We start from the raw sequence: 18,390 nt of genomic DNA on the forward strand, positions 1-18,390 counted from the left end.
AGCATCACTTCTCTCCTCCATCCTCGCCCGCAGACTCTCAGGATCAAATACTGTGCGCAGAAGAAAACTGGAAGCCAAAAGGAAGTTCATCTCTTTCCATACTGATCAATTCTTAAGGCCCCAGGATTTCTAGCAAAGCTTTGAGAAGTACTGTACTTCACAGTCTCTCCCTTTACTAGATGCTGTATTTGAGAAACTGCACTACAGTTCTACTTGGGGCAGCCCTAAACATTCACGTTGTTTTTTCAAGGCACAGAAATAATTACATACCTTCTTCTACTTCTTTCTCTATGGCCTCCTCTTCCTGACTGGGGACTAAAACCACCAGAGGAACTATCGGGTGGAAAGGTTTGGCCTGAAGCAACTGTTTCAACTGCAGCAAAGCTGAAAGCCAATAAACATCATCTTCTGCAACATCTTCACTCCTAACTCGAGGGGGCAGGAGAAGAATGAGACCACTGGTTCCGAGCAAGTCTTTTTGCATCTCAGCCATATCAAGCTCAGAGTCAGAGAGCACACCATGTGCCACCTATACAAGTAACAAAGATGACAATGGTAATGTAGCTAAACAAAGCTATTTTCATACTAAAATCGGAAGTTTACCATCATTAGAATTCAGCTTTGACATTCATTACCGGGAGCTCTACATACCTTAAGACAACCAAGAGCTGTTAGACAAACATGGATATGTCCAACAGATGCAGGCGAGCACAAAAGTGTGCTTCAGCACCTGACTTGGCATCAGAAATTGAGATGATTGAGGTTCTAACTATTGCTCTATATTTAGGTAGGTATTTACTCAGTTGACTGAAAACAAAGACAAAATCTACCTTTTCTCAGACCTTTTCAACAACCCCATCCCTCCCAGTATCATCTCCCTCTATCTGACAGAACAGTGTGAAAAGCCTCTGCACATCCACTGGCCAAGAGCACACCCTGATCTTATGGCCTGTTAGGTATCATGAAATTGTTCCCACCTACCTTTATACACACACTGACTTCAATGCTTCTGCTCCCTTGCGTGCCAGGAGAATTAAATAATGTCAGCGTTTGAATTCTGCCTTCTGTGTGTGAAGTGCTTTTCTTCCAGCTTTTGCCTCCCATAAATTTGGCTTTCAACCAATCCACCAGTACCCTAGCAAACAAGAAAGAGTGGGCTTTGGGGGTTTTTGTTTTAAAAAAATGGTGTTTGAAAGGTTTTAGCACCAACACCTCTAAGACACCACAATCTGTCACAATCCCAACCTTCGTATTGCTTTAATTTTACTAAATAGCTATTAAATGCTCTGAAATTATCCACTGCTACATATTCTCAAGGTTTTCTGTTTTCAGTATGAGCAAAAGAAATTCAATGAACAATGTCAGAAGATACAGACTACAGCTATATTCTTTCGAGTGCTCTGGAGAAAAAAAAAAAAAACAAACTGCAAATTTGACATGGTACAGGAAAAAAAAAATACATCAAAGACTGCATACTACTACTCTTCTTCTATTTGACTGCCCTGTTTGAGAAAGGGACCCAGCAATCAACTCTTACTTACCTGTTGGGATCATCCTCCGCATATTCATCATCATTTGGCAAAACCAACAGCACCTTCCAAAAAACCTGTTCTTGTTGAACTGGAATATGTTCAGTGATTAATGAGACAAGATCCAGGGGAGTCCAAGCTAAATCCCTTGAAAAGAGACAAAAGCTGGTGAAAAGAACCCCCCTAGTGCTCACTCCCACCTGGGGAATGTTTTTCTTGCTTTGAACAAGTTACAATACTGTAAGTAGCTACACTGCCCAGTTCAAACAGTCAAAAGTCAGAGCTAATTCTTTAGATCTGTTGCCTTTAGATCTATTTCACTACAGATCAGATGCCTTCAAGAATTGCAGCTGCGATATCTGCCTTACTTTGGGGATTGTGGGACCCTGTGTGCATTGCTTGCTTCCACACCGCTTCAGCACCCAGCTCCAAACGAACACACAGGCCACTAGAGCGCGTGAGGAGCCGTGAGAAGACAAACCTTTAAACACCTAGATCAGTCCCTTTGTGCCACAAGCCAGGCCAGTAACAGCTCATTTACTCCTCTCCCCCTATACCCCATCCCAGGCACCATCCCACCCAGGTACAAAAAAACCCGGTAACATCCATCAGATCTCTGAAGTTACACCCATGGCAATAGCATTAGATACCCTAACACTGTCACAAATTTATCCTTCAGTTTCCCTTATCTGGAAAATAACCCCAGAAGCAGGACTGTGAGTGGACACTCCAGTACGATTTGCTATTCCTTACTGCCATTTTCAAGATCTCTAGCATTTCTGTTACAATTTGTTTAGAAAGAAAATAAGGACCAAATGCCAACATACCTTAACAATTGCTGGTAGAAGTGCTGAACTTTAATTTCATGCACTGTCTTGTTTCTCAGCCAGTTCAACCTGGAAACAAAAGATTCTTGGTTGTGATTTTGGGTATAAAATAGGTACTATAACCAAATTTAAGAAAACACTCCCTAAGATCAGAGAAGCCCTGCAGACACTGCAGAAAGTTGCCGCTACTAGGAGAAGGGTTTCCTTAGGTTTGCAGTCTTTGTCATGGCATTTACTCAGAAAGGGTCTTTTGGGGGGTTTTTAAGAACACACAGTTTTGCAAAACCACTAATGTTCACAATGAAGGTTCAAAGAGAACTCCTTTGTAACTTCCCATACAAAAAAATCAACCAGATTGCCAACTGCTGTCAGTATAAGCATCCTTACCTCGTGCAAGAGATCCCCAGCTTTCCTCCGTTTCCCAGGTTTACAATTCTCCTGCACAAGTTCTCCATGGCTATAGGCCACTCGGCACTGGGGGACAGCGCTTTCAGTTTATTTTTCTGATCTGCACAACAGGGAGCAGCGGGAAATGCCCTCATTTGGCGTTTCAATTTTGTTCGAGCTGCCACTGCCTCTCTCCACCTTTGGAAGAGAATAAATAGGTCGCATCAGTAAACCCTTCTGCAGACCAAACAAGGTTTTCTCAGCTTTGCTTTTCAGACTGGGCTGGGCTCTCAAATACCCAAGTCACAGGCTGCCCAGGGGCGAGCGTGCAGAGGTGGTGCATGTGGGTGGCGTGTTTCTGCACACAGCCACAGTCAGAGCTCAGAGCGTGCGCAGGATGACACCTGCCAGCTGTACACATGCAATGTCCAAACGGGGTGGCCTTGTGCCCCGTTCCAAAAGCCAAAAGGGAGCAGCTTTCTGCTGAGCAAGCTGCACTCGCTCTCAGTGGCCAGAGAGATCACAGGAGGGAAGCGGCATTGCCGCCCCTCCATCTCATCCCGTCCTCGGCTGCCCTAGCTGTGCTCCCCAGGAAAGAGTTCAAGCACAGTTTTCCTTTCCCATTCTCAGTGTGTTTATTCCTAGCACAGAGAGTATTTTACAAGGACCCATTATAAAGCTTTTCTGATATCTCAAGCACTTGCTGTAAACACTTTTGTAACATCTACTGCAGTAAGAAAGGTATCCCTGTTTTTAAGGAATATCTAAAAAGGCAAATTCACCAACAAGGAGAGAACACGTAATAAAGCCTTTACCATTAGATGCTAGTCTATTTTTCTATGACCAAATGATTCAAAACATGTACCACCTCAATTATGAATTTAAATCTCTTATTGTGTTTCCTCAGGTATTTGCAGGGCTTATAAAAAAAAACATTCCCGCATCATCCAGTTTTCTTGACTACTGCATGCACATTTGCTTCACATTAACTTTAGACTATTCCTTAACCTCCAGTATTGCACTGAGGGCGATTTACACACAGCCCGAAAAGACACATGAACTCAGTTTTAGGACAGAACAAACTCTGCAAGGGAAGGTGCTCCACGTTAAAGAGACTAGCTTGCTTCTTCCTCTTTAGCAATGAGAAATGACACCTGAAACACACCTCAGCCTGACTGCACTGAGGCAGCACAGCACAAGGAGAAATGAATCTCTGTCTTGGAGCACCACAACAGTCACTGAACACTTAGCACCCATCCAGAGAAACAGCATCCAACAGAAAGAATACAAGGAGAAATTATTACAAGTTTCTAGACAGAGTGAATCTAAAAATCTACCAAGTTCATTATCTGACTCTGATGAGGTATGCTCCCCTGCCCACATAGAGCTGAGTAACTTATTAGAGGCTGGAAATAAGACTGTAGGTCTACCCTTATACTGGAGACAAGACAGCAAAAAATGGAACCTGACAGCTCCATGCCAATGCTCCCAAGAAAAGCAGTTGTGTCACAGGGTGGCAAACTCACCGTTGCAAGTACTTGCAGAAACACTGGAGCTCCTGAAGGGTTTCCTTAGCAATCTGGAAAATCTCATCTTCCAGAAAGAGGTCCATGACGTGACCACAGACTTCTTCTGAACACCGGGCAATACGGGCTTGACGGTCTCTTTCTAAGGCACATCTAGTTCAAAATGAAACAAACCAAGACCTCTAATGAGGTGGAGACTGGTGTAATTGCCAATGCAATCAGCCGAGGTGCAAACAAGGAAGACCATCACATTTAGCAAAGGGGAGAGATTTTCCACACTTCTATGCTACTGTCCTTCTAAATAAGACCCATCATCGGTCAGAAGTCATTCAAGTTTTACACTGATCATGGGCTTCCAAAGAAGGGTCTACAAGAGAGCCCATAGCTGAGCTGTAAGGGAGTCAGATGAAAAATAAGCACACAAGGCAGCCTTGTCCTAGACAAAGCCTCTGTTCCCTCCACCCTGGAGGACCACTACTCCCCAGCGCAGTGCAACTGCAAACATGCAGCTTGCTGTGCAATCAAGGACATTAATCCTTTCTTTAAAGTAGCTGAAGATGAGCTCAGAGAAGGCCAAGGAAGAAGCTCGCCACTCCTTAACAAATTCTTACCCTCAGGAGAGCATCCTACAGCAAAGTATAGCATACAGTATATTGTACGTACTTTAATTCATTGGCTGAAGCTTCTTGAACACTCTCCTTTATTACTTCTTCCATTAACTCCATACCCACCAACTGGCTCAACTGCTTTATTAACCGTTCTCTTTCCTGCTTTTGCCTGAAGGACAGAGAAGAGATTTACACAAGTGGCAAGACAAGAGTGGTAAGAGTTACACAAGTGAAAATATTTACACTGGCAAACCTACTGCTTAGTTACATAAGTGTTACAGTCTCAGACAGTAAATTTGCCTAAAACCGAGTTTCCACTAGCTTGTTTCTCTCTCTAAACAGCTTCGCACAGAGCCAGGTTTCCCTCGAAAATACAGACAACAATGGGGTTCTTTTATTCTTACCCCAGTAAGCTACAGACAAGTAGCTCACTCAGAAGGAAAAGTTCCTGCTTGCAGCAGTGCCAGGACGTATCTCCTTCTCTGGAAGCTCTGGGTGAATAAAAGTTCCCCAAATTCCCACCCACCATTTTCACAGTGGCCCTGTGAGGTCACCAGAATGCTAACCAGAAGATCACCTGGGAACACAGAAAGGACAGCTTGACTGCACGATCCCCGGGCAGTTCAAGGCGAGACAAACTGCGCGCACTTGGCACGGCAGACAGACACAGGGGCCGAGCACACGTGTGAGGACTCAGGTTGGCACCAGCTGTCAGAATGCTGCCTAGGGGGGGTGTACAACCCTGCTTCCCGGCAAAAGCGGCGACTCACCTCTCTTCCTCCACTCTGCGCCTCTCCTCTTTGACGCGCTCCCTTTCCGCGCTAAGCACGCTTCCCGCCACTTGTCTGAGGACCTCCCCCATCACTTCAGCCACGAGCTCCTCCACGGTGGCCTCGGAGGTGCTGTGCAGAAACAGCAATTCTCTCTTCAAAGCCAGAACGTTTTCATTCAAAGCCCTATCTCTGAGCTTTTCTCACGCGTACCCTTGGCTCCACTGTGGTGAGCTGACTCTGGCCACCAGCCAAGCACCCACGCTGCTCCTGGCTCACTCCCCTCCCCGCATCAGGACAGGGGAGAAAACAGGAAGAACAAAAGCAAGAAAACTCATGGATGGAGATAAAAACACTGGAACAGGTGAAGGGGAAAAAAAAACCCCACACCCCCAACAAACAAACCAAAGGCAGTCAGCCACCACCTCCCACAGGCAAACCAATGTCCAGACAGCCTCCAATCGATGGCCACTCTGGAATCCGTAAAACCCCACTTTCCCCTTCCTCTAACCCAGTTCCATTGACAATCATGACACCACATTGCATGAACTTTGGTCAGGCCAGGGCAGCTGTCCCGGCTGTGTCCCCTCCCAGCCACCAGCACACCCCCAGCCTACTTGCAGGGCTGCAGAGTGTAAAACGAGGAAGGCCTTGACCTTGTGCTGTTCAGCAAAACTGAAAACATCAGTGTGTTAATAACACCGTTTTGGTCACAAATCCACATCTACACCTCTACCAACATCTACGACTCTATCAATTGCCTTGGAGAAGAAGCATTATTTGAAGCAGAAAAGCAGCCAGATCTGGACTTACTCCTCATCCCTTCCCTTCCACAACACACATTTCTTGGGGCAGTAGCATGAGTGTCATGCAAGGCAAGGTTTACAGAGTTTTGCAGTTAAGTGTTCCACTAGGTTAACTGGCGTGTAACAGAGAGGTGGCAGACATCTGAAGAAAGGTCTGCTTTTCCCTCAGGTCTATCAGCAAGACTACCTCCGCTACAGACCTCGCCTTGCTTAGTTTTATGATCTTCACGCATGGTGCTGCTATGGCAAATTGCAGCTTTGATGACAGACTCCAGGAGTACCAGCAATAAATGCTCTTTACCAGATAGCAGCAGTCACGTAAGCCACTCCCGCTCTGGCGACTTCTCTGCACTCTCCTTTAAGGAGATCGTGCACAAGCCCGTCCACCACTTCGTCGATGTCCTACAACACAACAGAGGAAGCAGCTGAAGCAAGGTGTGGTCCTGCTCAGGATGGCCTGGACACACATGTGAATCAGAAGTGAGGCTTTTCAGCCTTGTTTAACTAACCAACTAGCACCATCATCTATATTTCTACTTACAAACTAAGCTAACTTAAACACAGCAGCATAGAAATTTTAGATTATCTAAAAGGTTAGTAACAGGCCAGAAATAAAAGCAGCTTTCTCTATTAAATACAGGCAAGTCAGGTTAGAAAATAATAGCTAAGAAAAGAGAAATTTGAAAGGAATTCTTATTTCCTTTGTTGATAGTTTCTCTCATTCTAGCTGATCGAATTCCACATGACCAGGTCTGATCTTCACTGAAATGTAGCCACATCGAAGTAGACTATAGTAGCTGTACTTTACAAAGCAATGAGACACTCTGGGATGGGTTCAGAATTAGTACATACCTAAACATGTGTGGAGGGAGAAAAAGGGGAACAGCACAGATACAGAGGGTACACACTCAAGACCCAGCATTAACAGTCACATATCCACAAGCAGAAACTTTGTCATGTCTCATTTGAAATACGTGCCATTAAGAAACAGCTCCTTATTATTCACTAAAGCAAAGTTTACCTACTAAGTCGAAGATACTAACTTTCTACTATCACTTTTTGACTCTCTCCTTACAGGGTTCTCAAATAAACGCTACACAGACAGGACCGTTTAGTCTGTGAAAGAGTTGGAGCAAGCACTGACACTTCAAGCTTGCATCTGAAATCACTCAAGACTTCCTCTTTTCAGAACAGTCCAAGGAAACAACTTCTCCAAGTATCCAAAGCACCGAAGCATCTCCTTCCAACTCCACATAACACATACAGATTCTGGAAAACTAAAACCACCTAAGAACTTGGTTACCTTCTATCATATTTCACAGATCTTTCCCAAATACTTCATGATGAGTTTAAATTTCCTTACTGTGTCCGTGTAGACAGGCTGAGGCTTTGAAGAGAGGGGCTCAGGCTGCCCGGCCAGTTGGGAGATTGCCTGCCCAGGAGGCAGCACTGGCACGAGCTGACGAGGTAACAGCGAGGGCAGGAGATGAGCTGGAGGCTGGACTCTTACTGCTGCAGCATCTAAATCCACACCTCTGCCTTCCACTCTTCCTTCTTGGGAGACGGGGGAGGAAGATAAACATTATGGAAACCAGGTCGGTCACAAATAGAAGCAAATTACTCTTATCTTCAAGAGCTGGATAGTCTGATAAATCTCAGCAGGTCATAAAACAAGCTCATAACAGAAGCTTGCTGCCTTGTAACTATTTTACACAAAACATTAAGAAATGTCACTGCACATTACCTCCAATACCACCTACATTCATTTCCAATAAAACAACTGTTTTAAGTCAAGTACACCTAGCACCTACACACACTCACCAAATACATGCAAAATATCTGTACTTTCAAGAGGGACAAAAAAAAGCATAAATTCAGGTAACTTGAAACGCAACATGATTATACACACAGTGGGAACAAACAGTTGTAATACAAAACCTGCAAACTGAAATGGGAAGTTGACTGTCTGAAGTAGCCAAATACCTAGTTATTTCACTTATGTTAGCAAAACTGTGCTCATTTCCGTTAGTGCGTTTCCTGTATTGGGAAATGTATTTTGTTAATTGGGTTGCTTCTTAGCTTTTACAGATGCGTAAGTACATTTAAATCAAAACATGCTTTCACAAACGTCCAAATTTCCACGCAGTTTCAACCTATGCGAGCCAAGAACAGTTTCTGCTTTGTAAAAACTACTCACAGAGCTGACTCGGCAGTATGTTCCTGAGCAGCATCTAAAATGCCTGTTTGCTCCTACCTGTTGCTTCCACGCTGGATTTCTGGCTACTGCTAGCTTGATCCACAGGGGTGCTTCCACCAGTATATTTATTCTGTCCGTTGAAGCTGGACACAGGCACATGGTGAGGCACTGAGGGCAACGGCCCACCATTTACAACTTCCCCAACGGAGACAGTTAGCTTCTGGCTGACAAATATCGATTTACGTGGCTTGGGTAATCCATCCGGCTCCAAGAAAGCTGAGCGATTCAGCTCCACGTAAGCACTGGGAAAAAAATAAACAGGAGTACACCCTCAAAGCTCCGGTAACCTTTAGGTTTTCAGTTGGACAGCTTAGCAAGGCAAAGTGAGACAGGCACTGGGCACTCAAAATTGCTCCCTGCAGCCTGGATCTCGACCTTTGGCCGGAACCAGAGCAGGGAAGGCAGAGAGCACTGTGCTCACTGCTGTCCTCCCAGGACAGAGCACAAGCTGCACTAACACTTTTGGGCACCCTTGTGGACTATTCTGTCTCTTTCTCCTTTTAACCTTTATTTACTGTGTATATTACCCATGCACATTTTACCTAGACTACATCCCACATAATAAATGCCAAGGCTATCTACAGAAGGCATTTTAAAAGCTGCAATCTTCTTCCAATCTTGGCATCTGTAGTCTGGCTAATTTATTTCAAAGCAGAATTTCAACAGTAAATAGAGTGCTCTAACTGGCATGCTCAAGCTTTTTGCCTTCTCCAGTCTCTTGAGATTGCAAGTCTGTATAAGCACACCTTATAAAGAATGCATTTTCATGCCAGACACTCTTATCTGCAAATTATTGGTCTCCAACATCCTCTAAAAACTGGTCTGCACTGTTCAGCTTCATCCCACTCCTCATGCATCACCGTAGCACCAGTCTCCCGAGAAGCAGAACTGTATCCTCACTTCCTACAGAGCTGCAATTTACTACAATTCAACTGCAAGATAAAAACCTAAACCATTTTTATTTCTACGGGGTTATCCACAACATCTCTTTCTAGGGAGGAAATCCCTGGAGTTCAATGGAGACGGAGCTCAATATGCAGTCTCTCCTTTGAGAAAAATGTTTCTCTCATTTCTCACTAGCTTTCAGAAAGCTGAAGAAATTTTGTATCCTTGAAATCCCTTGTCACCCTCTCAAACTAAGTAAAAAAAAGACGTACAAGCACAAAAAAACCCCAAACTACTGTGGAACACCACAATAGTTACAGGGATACAAACCCCATTTCTTGAGGGAAATATACAAAATTAAAGAACTTTTCATAATTACAGCAATAAAATAGAAGAGTATTAAAATTTTCACCCATCATTCCCCTAGTGCTTTCCTTGCAGAGAGCAGCCCCTACCCTTCACCTGTTCTTTTAACTGGCTGCAAACTGCAGGAGCAGCCCACCCACATTAACACTTCACGTAACGCTGCTCTAACCCCACCAGGCATCCTACGGCACAGACACCCTTTTCCTTACACTTACCCATCAGACACACTCAGGCCATAATAACTTATAAAATTGGTTGCTTCCTCACAATCTTTGAAGAGCAGCATGCGGACCAGGTGATCCAAGGGAAACACTGTACACCTTTGGGTGCTGACAGTGTAGGCAATATTGAGAGATTTGAGAGCATCTTTACGAATCTGGGGGAAGATAAAAGAAAAAGCTACGTAACTACTAAGCTAAAAACCCCAAAATGCACTATAAAATGTACTATAAACATGAAAATTATGTTTAAAATAAACCGGTATCATCTCATCAAACATCCACACAAACAACTATTCACATTTAACTTTCTTTCTAAATCCTGTGTGCATGCTTTCTAGTTTCTGCTCCTCTTCAACGCTGCTCATTTTGAGCGTACTGCTTTGCGATTTTTGTGCAGAAGAAAAAGCTTGCAAGGGCTTCTGAAAGTGCAGGTTGATATCTCCTTTTAAAAAGTCTCAGGTCTGCTTCTCTGCTTTCCAATTATTTTCAGGGGAAATAACATGTATTTGTACACAATTATGGGGAAAAAAAATGCTAAGGAAAGCATTTTATTATTTGCCTTAGAGCAGAAAGCTCCTGATTAATTTTTAAACGCTTCCAAAGAAGCAAGAATAAAGTTATTTTAAAGGCTAAACATTTACCAAGTTTTCTGCTAAGATTTCCTCCCAAAAGTCCCAGAATGTTTTACTGATTAACAGTTTAAAAAAAAAATCCATCTGCCTTTTTCTCACCTGGCTGAAATAGCAATGTAAGAGACAGGCATTCAGATAGGAAGCTGCTTGCACTAACTTGAAAAACCTCACAAAGTTGTTGCTGTTTAATGCAGCAAAAGCTTGAACTGCGAATCTAACTTCAGGAGAATTCCTAACCTCTGGATGAAACTGCTGCACTTCTCTGTGGAGACAAAAGACAGAGACAAACCTTTTGCTTCAGTATTAACAATCGCAATTCAATAGCAACCTGTAACAGAACGGAATTACAATTAGGAGCTTTAAGCAAGACATGCAACTCCTGTCCAAAACAAACAGTTGTCAATTAAATTCACGGCATTATTTACTGATCATTAACCTTCTAACGATGCTTGTATAATCAGCATGTTGTCATCTAGGTACATCACTCCAATGTCTAGAGAGGAAGGCACTTAAGAGGTTCACCAGAAAAGCAAAGTATGACTCTGCCCACAAAACTGTTTTTGCTTGGTCCTACTGCAGATAAAGAAGTGAAGCTTGGATACCACTCTGGGAAGAGAAAATAATTTTCCTTGATTGAGAACAGTGAAGATTAAACTTTTTTTTTTTTTTCGGTTGCTTGGGTTTTTACTACCGGCAGAAGCTCTAGTGAGCTATTCACAGAGATGGAACAAAACTTTTTTTTCCTTTTCTTGAAAGATACACTTTTTAAAATGACCTATTGGAAAATTCAAATAAAACATTACTACAACACACTTTCTTTGGCAAAAAAAGTCTGCAACTAAGATTTTCACTTCCACTGCAATTGTCTGGACTTAATCCTAATCTCAATTCTTCCCAGAGGCAAAGACAGAAAACAAATGATAGCTGTTGTTCCCACCTGAGAATATCACCCTTGTTGAGATTCAGCAAGACATTATAACCTCTGAACTCTGCTTCACTCTTGCAGTAAATCCCCTTGTTAGCCAGGTCCTGATACATCTCCTTCAAGCTCTGCAGGCATTTAGTCATGTTCTCATTGTTGATTTTGGCATCAAAGGAGGACATGGGCTCTTCACACAAGTGGTGAGCACAATGGATGTGAAAGCGTGTGCATTTCTCAATCAGAGACACCATCAGCGGGTTGCAGAGATGTTGCTGGGTTATATCCTAACCAGAATGATAAAGAAAGCATGGAATGTATTTTTACACTACGGTTGAAGAACATAGTCATCTGGCACTATGAATACTCATTTCCACTGTGCTTTGAGTCACTTTGCAATTCAAAACACTTGAATCACTACTGCTTTTTGTTTCGCTTTTCATAGCATTATGTGGTCTTTTGTTTTCTATCAAACATCTCCATCCACCACTGCTTACCTTTCTTATTCCACGAGTTCTGTTCCAGACAAAGTCATACCACTCTCGGTAGTTCCCTTCTCCTTGATCCATAATGTTTGTCACTAAATAGTCCATGGTCATGCTCAACACCTCAGAGGGTCTCAATTCATGGGGCAAAGGTTCCTCCTGATCTGCTGAAGACCTACTATATTCCTTGATTGCTGCTGCGTGATCTACCTGCAAGATGTGGACAAAAGAATCAAAGCCCAATGAGTATGTTCAGCTTTTCAGGAGTATAGAGGATTTCATCCCATCCATGTCTTTACTTTAGTAAGGAGCAGACTATTAAAGGATTTCCTCCACTGTACACACTAACAGCCCATGTCTGCTCTGCTATGCTAGCAAATGTATTTGTTTTCTTTTATGACAGGATCCTATGTTGACTTATTCTCAGACTCATAACCTTCAAGACAACATGTACTGCTGTACTATAGTTTTAGAACTACAGTTCAAAAAGCCTGCCTGTAGCTAAATAAACAACATAACTTAGGAGTAAAACCACAATTCTTTAGCCTTCTTTTACAATAAGGAATCAAAAGACATTACTGCAATGGCCTCCAGAATTTTTCCACCAGAATTAACCCTATAATCAACTGAACAACACTGACAGCTTTATACAAGCAGCACGCAAACATACGTCCTGGAAACAACAAAGCTCGGAATACAGAGGCCTCATACCTTGTCAGATCCTACAAGCAATTCAAAGATACTGAGCTGGTTTCTCGTCTCCCTCATGTAGCGCTCCTTTTCAGGACACATGTCTGGGCAAGTGCCAACAACAGTTTTTGCTTTGCCAAGATCAGTCCTTTTTATTCGAGCTAAAAAAAAAATAAATAAAATTGAACAAACACTAAGCATCTCTCATTTTTGTTCTAATTCTCATGAGAAGCTATTACCCTGATGTGCAACATAGCCCTAAGCATGCCAGATGCCTCAGCTGGAGTATGTACATTGGTCAATGGATGGATGTCAAGAAATATACTGCTAAGGCAACAGTTTGCAAAACAAGCTGGTGGGAAACAGTCTCTAGAGATTCCCATCCTACCTCTGCTCAGAGAAAGGCTGTACCCATAACTTGGCATGGTCAGAAACACACAAGGAAGGGGTTTCCCCACCCTGGGGCCTGTCCCAGGGCTGCATCACTCCTCTGGGGAAGTTCCTCCTACCATCCCACCTGGACATCAGGAGTTTTGCTGAGAAGATTGAAGCCTCTAAAAGATACCAAATTCTCTGTGTCCTAACCAAGCACCAGCAATTCTACATTAAGTGGATGAGAAATCCCTTTGTTGATATTAAAAACAAGACCTTACATTAGAAGTAGGGTCAGCTTTGAAGTGGCAAGAACAGGATGGAAGGGTTTACAACCCAGCAGAGTGAAACAAAGGGCCATTTCTTGAAATAGTTACCAGCTGTGTAGTAGTTTGAATGTAAAGAAACACGGTTAGGCTTTGGGTAGCTTTCTTCAAAGAGCCTGCAGGGATGCAAACCTCCCTGCACGGCCTCCTCCACAGAAGGTGAGCAGTCTGGTATTTACTCTCCACAAGAAATACGTATGTGCAGTAAGTAAAACAGATTTTTGTGTGTTCTACAAGAAACTTAATGTATATATGTACAATAGAAAAGTATTCTATAGACCGCTCCATGTTAAATTCTGTTTAAAGCCATTTCCATATCACAACAGCTTTGCAATAGACACCAGGCACTTCATTCTTCCCAGCAGAGAAGCAGATGTTACACTCATTAACTTGTGTAATTACCTTGTCGCATGATTTTGTCCCTTTGGTCCAAAAGACGGTATCTTTCTTCAGATGTCTCAGCCACTAATCCTACCAGGTTACCAAGAGATGACAGAGAAGCTCCCAAGGCCTCCGAGCTCTGCCCTTCAGAACTAGAATCGAATAGATCTGCTACCATCTGCAGTGCTGATCGAAGACCGGGCTTCTTTGCTGGAGAACTAAAAACAGAAGATTTTTTTTTAACGGTAATACACTACCACATGCCCCAGCCTTTATCAGTTCACTGTTCCTTTAGGACATCACCATCTCTGTTTAGAAGATTATTTTGTTCACAAGGCAATGTATCAAATAAACAAAGTAGGTACCAACATACCAAGGTTATTACGAGCTAACATCAGCACTGGGAGTTAATCTGGTTAAATCCTCAGCACTGCCTTGACAACACAGCCAAGCATTCTCGAAGGTGGTGAAAGCCTCAACCTTTGTACAACAGAAATGGTATTACGGAATCTGGTTTATAGTGAACAGAACCAGATGGCTGCATTTTCGCATCACTATGGCACAGCAGTTTGCATTTTAAGCCAGGAACTAGTCTGCTCTTTGGTGTGAAAAAAACAAACGCTTTCTATAGCAACAGAGATGATTAAAAGATTTTACAAGGCCCCAGATACAAACATACTTTTAAAATCAAGGAACATTTATTCCTTCACAATGTATTACTAGTTTTATAACTATATGACTGCGCATACCAAATGACTTTTGTCACACTAGACACACCATTAAGGTACCACAGGAAGAGGACAACCTTGCCCCTTCAGCGAACAACACGAAACAGGATTCCTCTACAAAGACCATTCACTTGAAGTGAGACGAGAGGACGATCCAAACTTCCCAGCTCCTCTGAAAAGGGGATTCTCATTCCACAAAACTGCAATTGCCTACAGATGAAACCACTCACTTCAAAAGCTCATTTAATCACCACAGAACAATGTCCTTGCTGGTTGGTCCTAGTTTGGCTCTCGGACTGTTTCATTCAATTCCCTTATGCCTCACTATTGCAGGTGTTATTTGCCGTTATGAACAAAATCTTCAAACACGCAGACCAAAGTAAAAGACCTTAATAAGTACTCAGACATACCTTTCTGACCAAATGCAAGATCTGTGAGTTTGTAATTCGGACAAACTAGAAACGACAAGGGAAGTGTACTCCCTGGTAAGAACATGACTATTCAGCGCACATCATTTTTCCCCACACATCCTATTTCTTGCCAGATGGATTCCCAGAGGAGCAGACGTACCTTTTACCAGGCATGACACTGCTGGCAGAGGATCTTATTAAAGGCTTTTGAAGAGAGGAATGCTGATAGTTTTGCTCTTCACTGCTTTGCCTTCCTTCATCTTCACCTGCTTTCTTCTCCTCAGATGAAAAATCTCTTTTTGCTGGACCTAATGTGACATATAAACATGGAGCCAGGTACTTGCCAAGTAGTTTAAGCAACAGCTCTTTTTTCTCCATGGGGGGTTCTGGTGAGCAGTTTGTTTTAAAAAAAATACTATTAGAAGACAAAACTGAGAGTCATAGTTTTGTACATGCATGCAAAACTTCCAGGAAGACTTGCACTATAAGCTGTACCGAGTCAGCCTACTAATTGCTGGTCCGCCTCGCTGTTCTATAAAGAATATTTTATTGAAAAATATTTGTCACTTAGCAATAACTATAATTGGTCAGCAGATTGTCAGTAAATGAAGTCTGATCATCTGAATTTAAAATCTCTCAGGTTTGGGATATAATCCACAAGTCCTAACGCTCTACAGGGTATGACACTTATTTCACATATGCAAGCCACAATTCCCAGCGCTCCTTCTGAAGCTTCTTAATAATTTGTTTCACAATCTCAAGCTTAGACTGAGGTTGGCCTGCCTTCTCAAGAGCTACATCTACACCTTGCAGGAAGGGAGAATTTCTTCTCCCAGGAACAAATTTTCAACCAGTTGGATTTCTCAAATTATCTCAGATTAGTTATTTTAGAATACTGTCATTCACATTTCTATAGCCTTATCACCATAATAAAATGACAAAAGTGAACAGGCACCCCGACAGCTGCCGCTTCAAGATGTTAATTCTCAGGAAGGCAACTCTGCACCTGTTTCTTTTCTGGAAGGCAAGTCAAAGGTTGGTCAAAGCTGCATCAAACCATTCATTTGCTGACAGCTGAAGTACATCCCCAGGCTAGGTGCTCAGAGGTACACACACAGCATTCATAAAGCTAAAGAAGGGAAGCACTTGACAATTCAACTACTAGCCTAGGGGGTTAACAGCCAAGTTCCACATCTCCTCCTGTCCTGATCCCAAGCAGGATCTGGAATTCCAAGGTCAGTTCTCTGGAGGTTGTTCTCTTTTTGGTTCAAGCAGTGTGTAATTGTTGATACGCAGAATGGCAACCTCAGCCACACAGACACTTACTCTAGCGTACACCGTAACTAAGGAAACTTTCCTGGGCACTGGAAACCCACATCCCAGACCATGTTCTGAAGCAGGCAACAAGGCATTTGAAACTGGGTTTTCTTACATCCCCAAAGAACATCCTACTTCTAGATAGGAGCACAAAGTTAACATCACCATATTCCTCTTGTGTGGCTGCATGAAAGGTCCCTAATTCTCTCATAAAATTATACCATCATTTGACGTGTCTTCAGCTCTTTATATGCCTGAAACAGCATTTTGGCTCAGATGAAGCAAAATGTTTTCAACAACACAAATTTAAGAAACAGTGCAATCTCCACCTGTGATTTGCAGTCACTCACTTAAAACTTCCTCAATACCAGAGGACAGTACTGTGGATGCTGAAAGTTTACACACTTACAAAAGCAACTGGGTTACTTCACAAGAGAAGAATTCTCCAAGGGCTAAGATGCCTCTTCCAGCACCCAGGGTTCCCGAGTCATTGGCTGTTAAAGGCTGAGAAATTATTCTGGAAGCAATTACTTGCTTTATCCTGCTCCCTCCCCTGCATATTCACTATTAGCCTTTGCCACAGACAGAACTAGCTGGGATGTCACACAAAACATAGAACAACCATTTTTATGCTTCTATAAAGAATAACCTTCAATGCTCCCATAAGCTCCACTCATCGAACAGTCTGACTAGCAAAAGTCAAAGAAAACCACTGTACTTCTGGAACAGTAACATCCCTACTGTGGAGATCATCTTCGTATCGATCTCAGCACATCAGGAAACAAGAACAGAGCAGATGACATGCCATTTATGTATCACACGGTAATCGTAACTAGAAACACAGACTTACTTGTTTTCTTCTTTTGCCAAAACGTTACTATGTCTTTGTGCAACTCTTTTGCTTTTTTTCTGGCAAGAGCTGCAGAGGCCTGAAAGAAGACAAAAGCAGAATATGAAAACCTATCATGTCACACCACCAAAGCGGGCAGTGTAGTTTTTGCCAGGGAATCATTTACTAATTTCCATAAAATTCTGGTTACTACATCTTAAACCCTTGTTTAAGGCTTACATGCAACCGGCAGGACTGGTTTTCACAAGAACTGCTGCTTTTCTAAGAAAATTTTTTCTACAACGAGCGTGAGCACTTGAGCCAAAGACGTGTTTTTAAGCACAGAACAGGAACAGAGCATGCAGTCGCTGAGCTGGCTCCTCAACACACCTCAGCTCTGATGTAAAGGCAGTATTTCCAGCAAGCAGGTCACCCTGCAAGGACGGCACGAGCTCGCCTCACCCTCGGTGTGCTGAGCCTTGGTGTGCAGCAGTGTATGTAAGACAGGTCTGGGTGATGTGAGACAAGCAACCAGGAAGATCTGTTTGGTGTTGGAGCTAGATGCTAACAGGACAGCTAAATCTAGACAGAGTTCCAGCAGCTGCCACATTCTAGGTGCGGCTCTGCACATCTCCCTCCCCGTCTGTAACAGCGCTTGTGACACAAAGCTTTCCCCCAGGGCGAAAATCGTACCGCTTTACCACACAGGGGTGCAGCTCCGGCTTAAACCTGAGCACCTGCGGTGGGTGCAGCTCACGAGCACTCAGATTTAAGCCTGCCCCCCCGCGCCGACCGCTTCCAGACACTCACATGATCAAAAAAGTGGAGAACGGCCATCTTCTTGTTGCGGCGGGTCATGATCCGCCGGACTTTCACGAACTGGCCGAAGTGCTTCTCCAGCACCGTCCTGTCGTTGAGGTAATCAGGGATGTTCTTGCACTGGATGGCCGTCAGCTCGCCAGGCGGCAGGCCCCCCAGCCCCTCGGCGCTGTCGCTGCCCCGAGCCCGTCGGGCGGAGGTCGCGGGGGTGGCATCTGCGAAAAGAAGGGGGGGGGGGGGGGCAGCCACCTCAGAAAGCGGGGTGACACCCGGCGAGGTGACACCCGGCGAGGTGACACC

General features: G+C 43.5%; 1 protein-coding gene across 1 annotated transcript in view; it reads right to left on the bottom strand.

Moving 5' to 3' along the window:
- LOC104361041 (minichromosome maintenance complex component 3 associated protein) overlaps window positions 1-18,390 on the bottom strand; it is a 30,498-nt gene that overhangs the window by 11,226 nt on the left and 882 nt on the right. The window contains exons 2-21 of the mRNA XM_042808551.1: window positions 18,082-18,305; window positions 17,293-17,371; window positions 15,286-15,433; window positions 14,009-14,205; window positions 12,930-13,069; window positions 12,231-12,428; window positions 11,752-12,020; window positions 10,914-11,076; window positions 10,177-10,337; window positions 8,708-8,952; window positions 7,817-8,007; window positions 6,755-6,855; window positions 5,648-5,779; window positions 4,933-5,046; window positions 4,270-4,422; window positions 2,744-2,941; window positions 2,357-2,425; window positions 1,542-1,676; window positions 982-1,135; window positions 271-529 (exon numbers count right to left, since the gene is read on the bottom strand). Of these exons, the coding sequence (XP_042664485.1) occupies window positions 271-529; window positions 982-1,135; window positions 1,542-1,676; window positions 2,357-2,425; window positions 2,744-2,941; window positions 4,270-4,422; window positions 4,933-5,046; window positions 5,648-5,779; window positions 6,755-6,855; window positions 7,817-8,007; window positions 8,708-8,952; window positions 10,177-10,337; window positions 10,914-11,076; window positions 11,752-12,020; window positions 12,231-12,428; window positions 12,930-13,069; window positions 14,009-14,205; window positions 15,286-15,433; window positions 17,293-17,371; window positions 18,082-18,305 (3,330 nt within the window). The remainder of the gene's footprint in view (window positions 1-270; window positions 530-981; window positions 1,136-1,541; window positions 1,677-2,356; window positions 2,426-2,743; window positions 2,942-4,269; window positions 4,423-4,932; window positions 5,047-5,647; window positions 5,780-6,754; window positions 6,856-7,816; window positions 8,008-8,707; window positions 8,953-10,176; window positions 10,338-10,913; window positions 11,077-11,751; window positions 12,021-12,230; window positions 12,429-12,929; window positions 13,070-14,008; window positions 14,206-15,285; window positions 15,434-17,292; window positions 17,372-18,081; window positions 18,306-18,390) is intronic.

The sequence above is a fragment of the Tyto alba genome, unplaced genomic scaffold (genome assembly GCF_018691265.1).
Source record: "Tyto alba isolate M040663 unplaced genomic scaffold, T.alba_DEE_v4.0 Super-Scaffold_7, whole genome shotgun sequence".
In the NCBI taxonomy this organism is placed as follows: domain Eukaryota; kingdom Metazoa; phylum Chordata; class Aves; order Strigiformes; family Tytonidae; genus Tyto; species Tyto alba.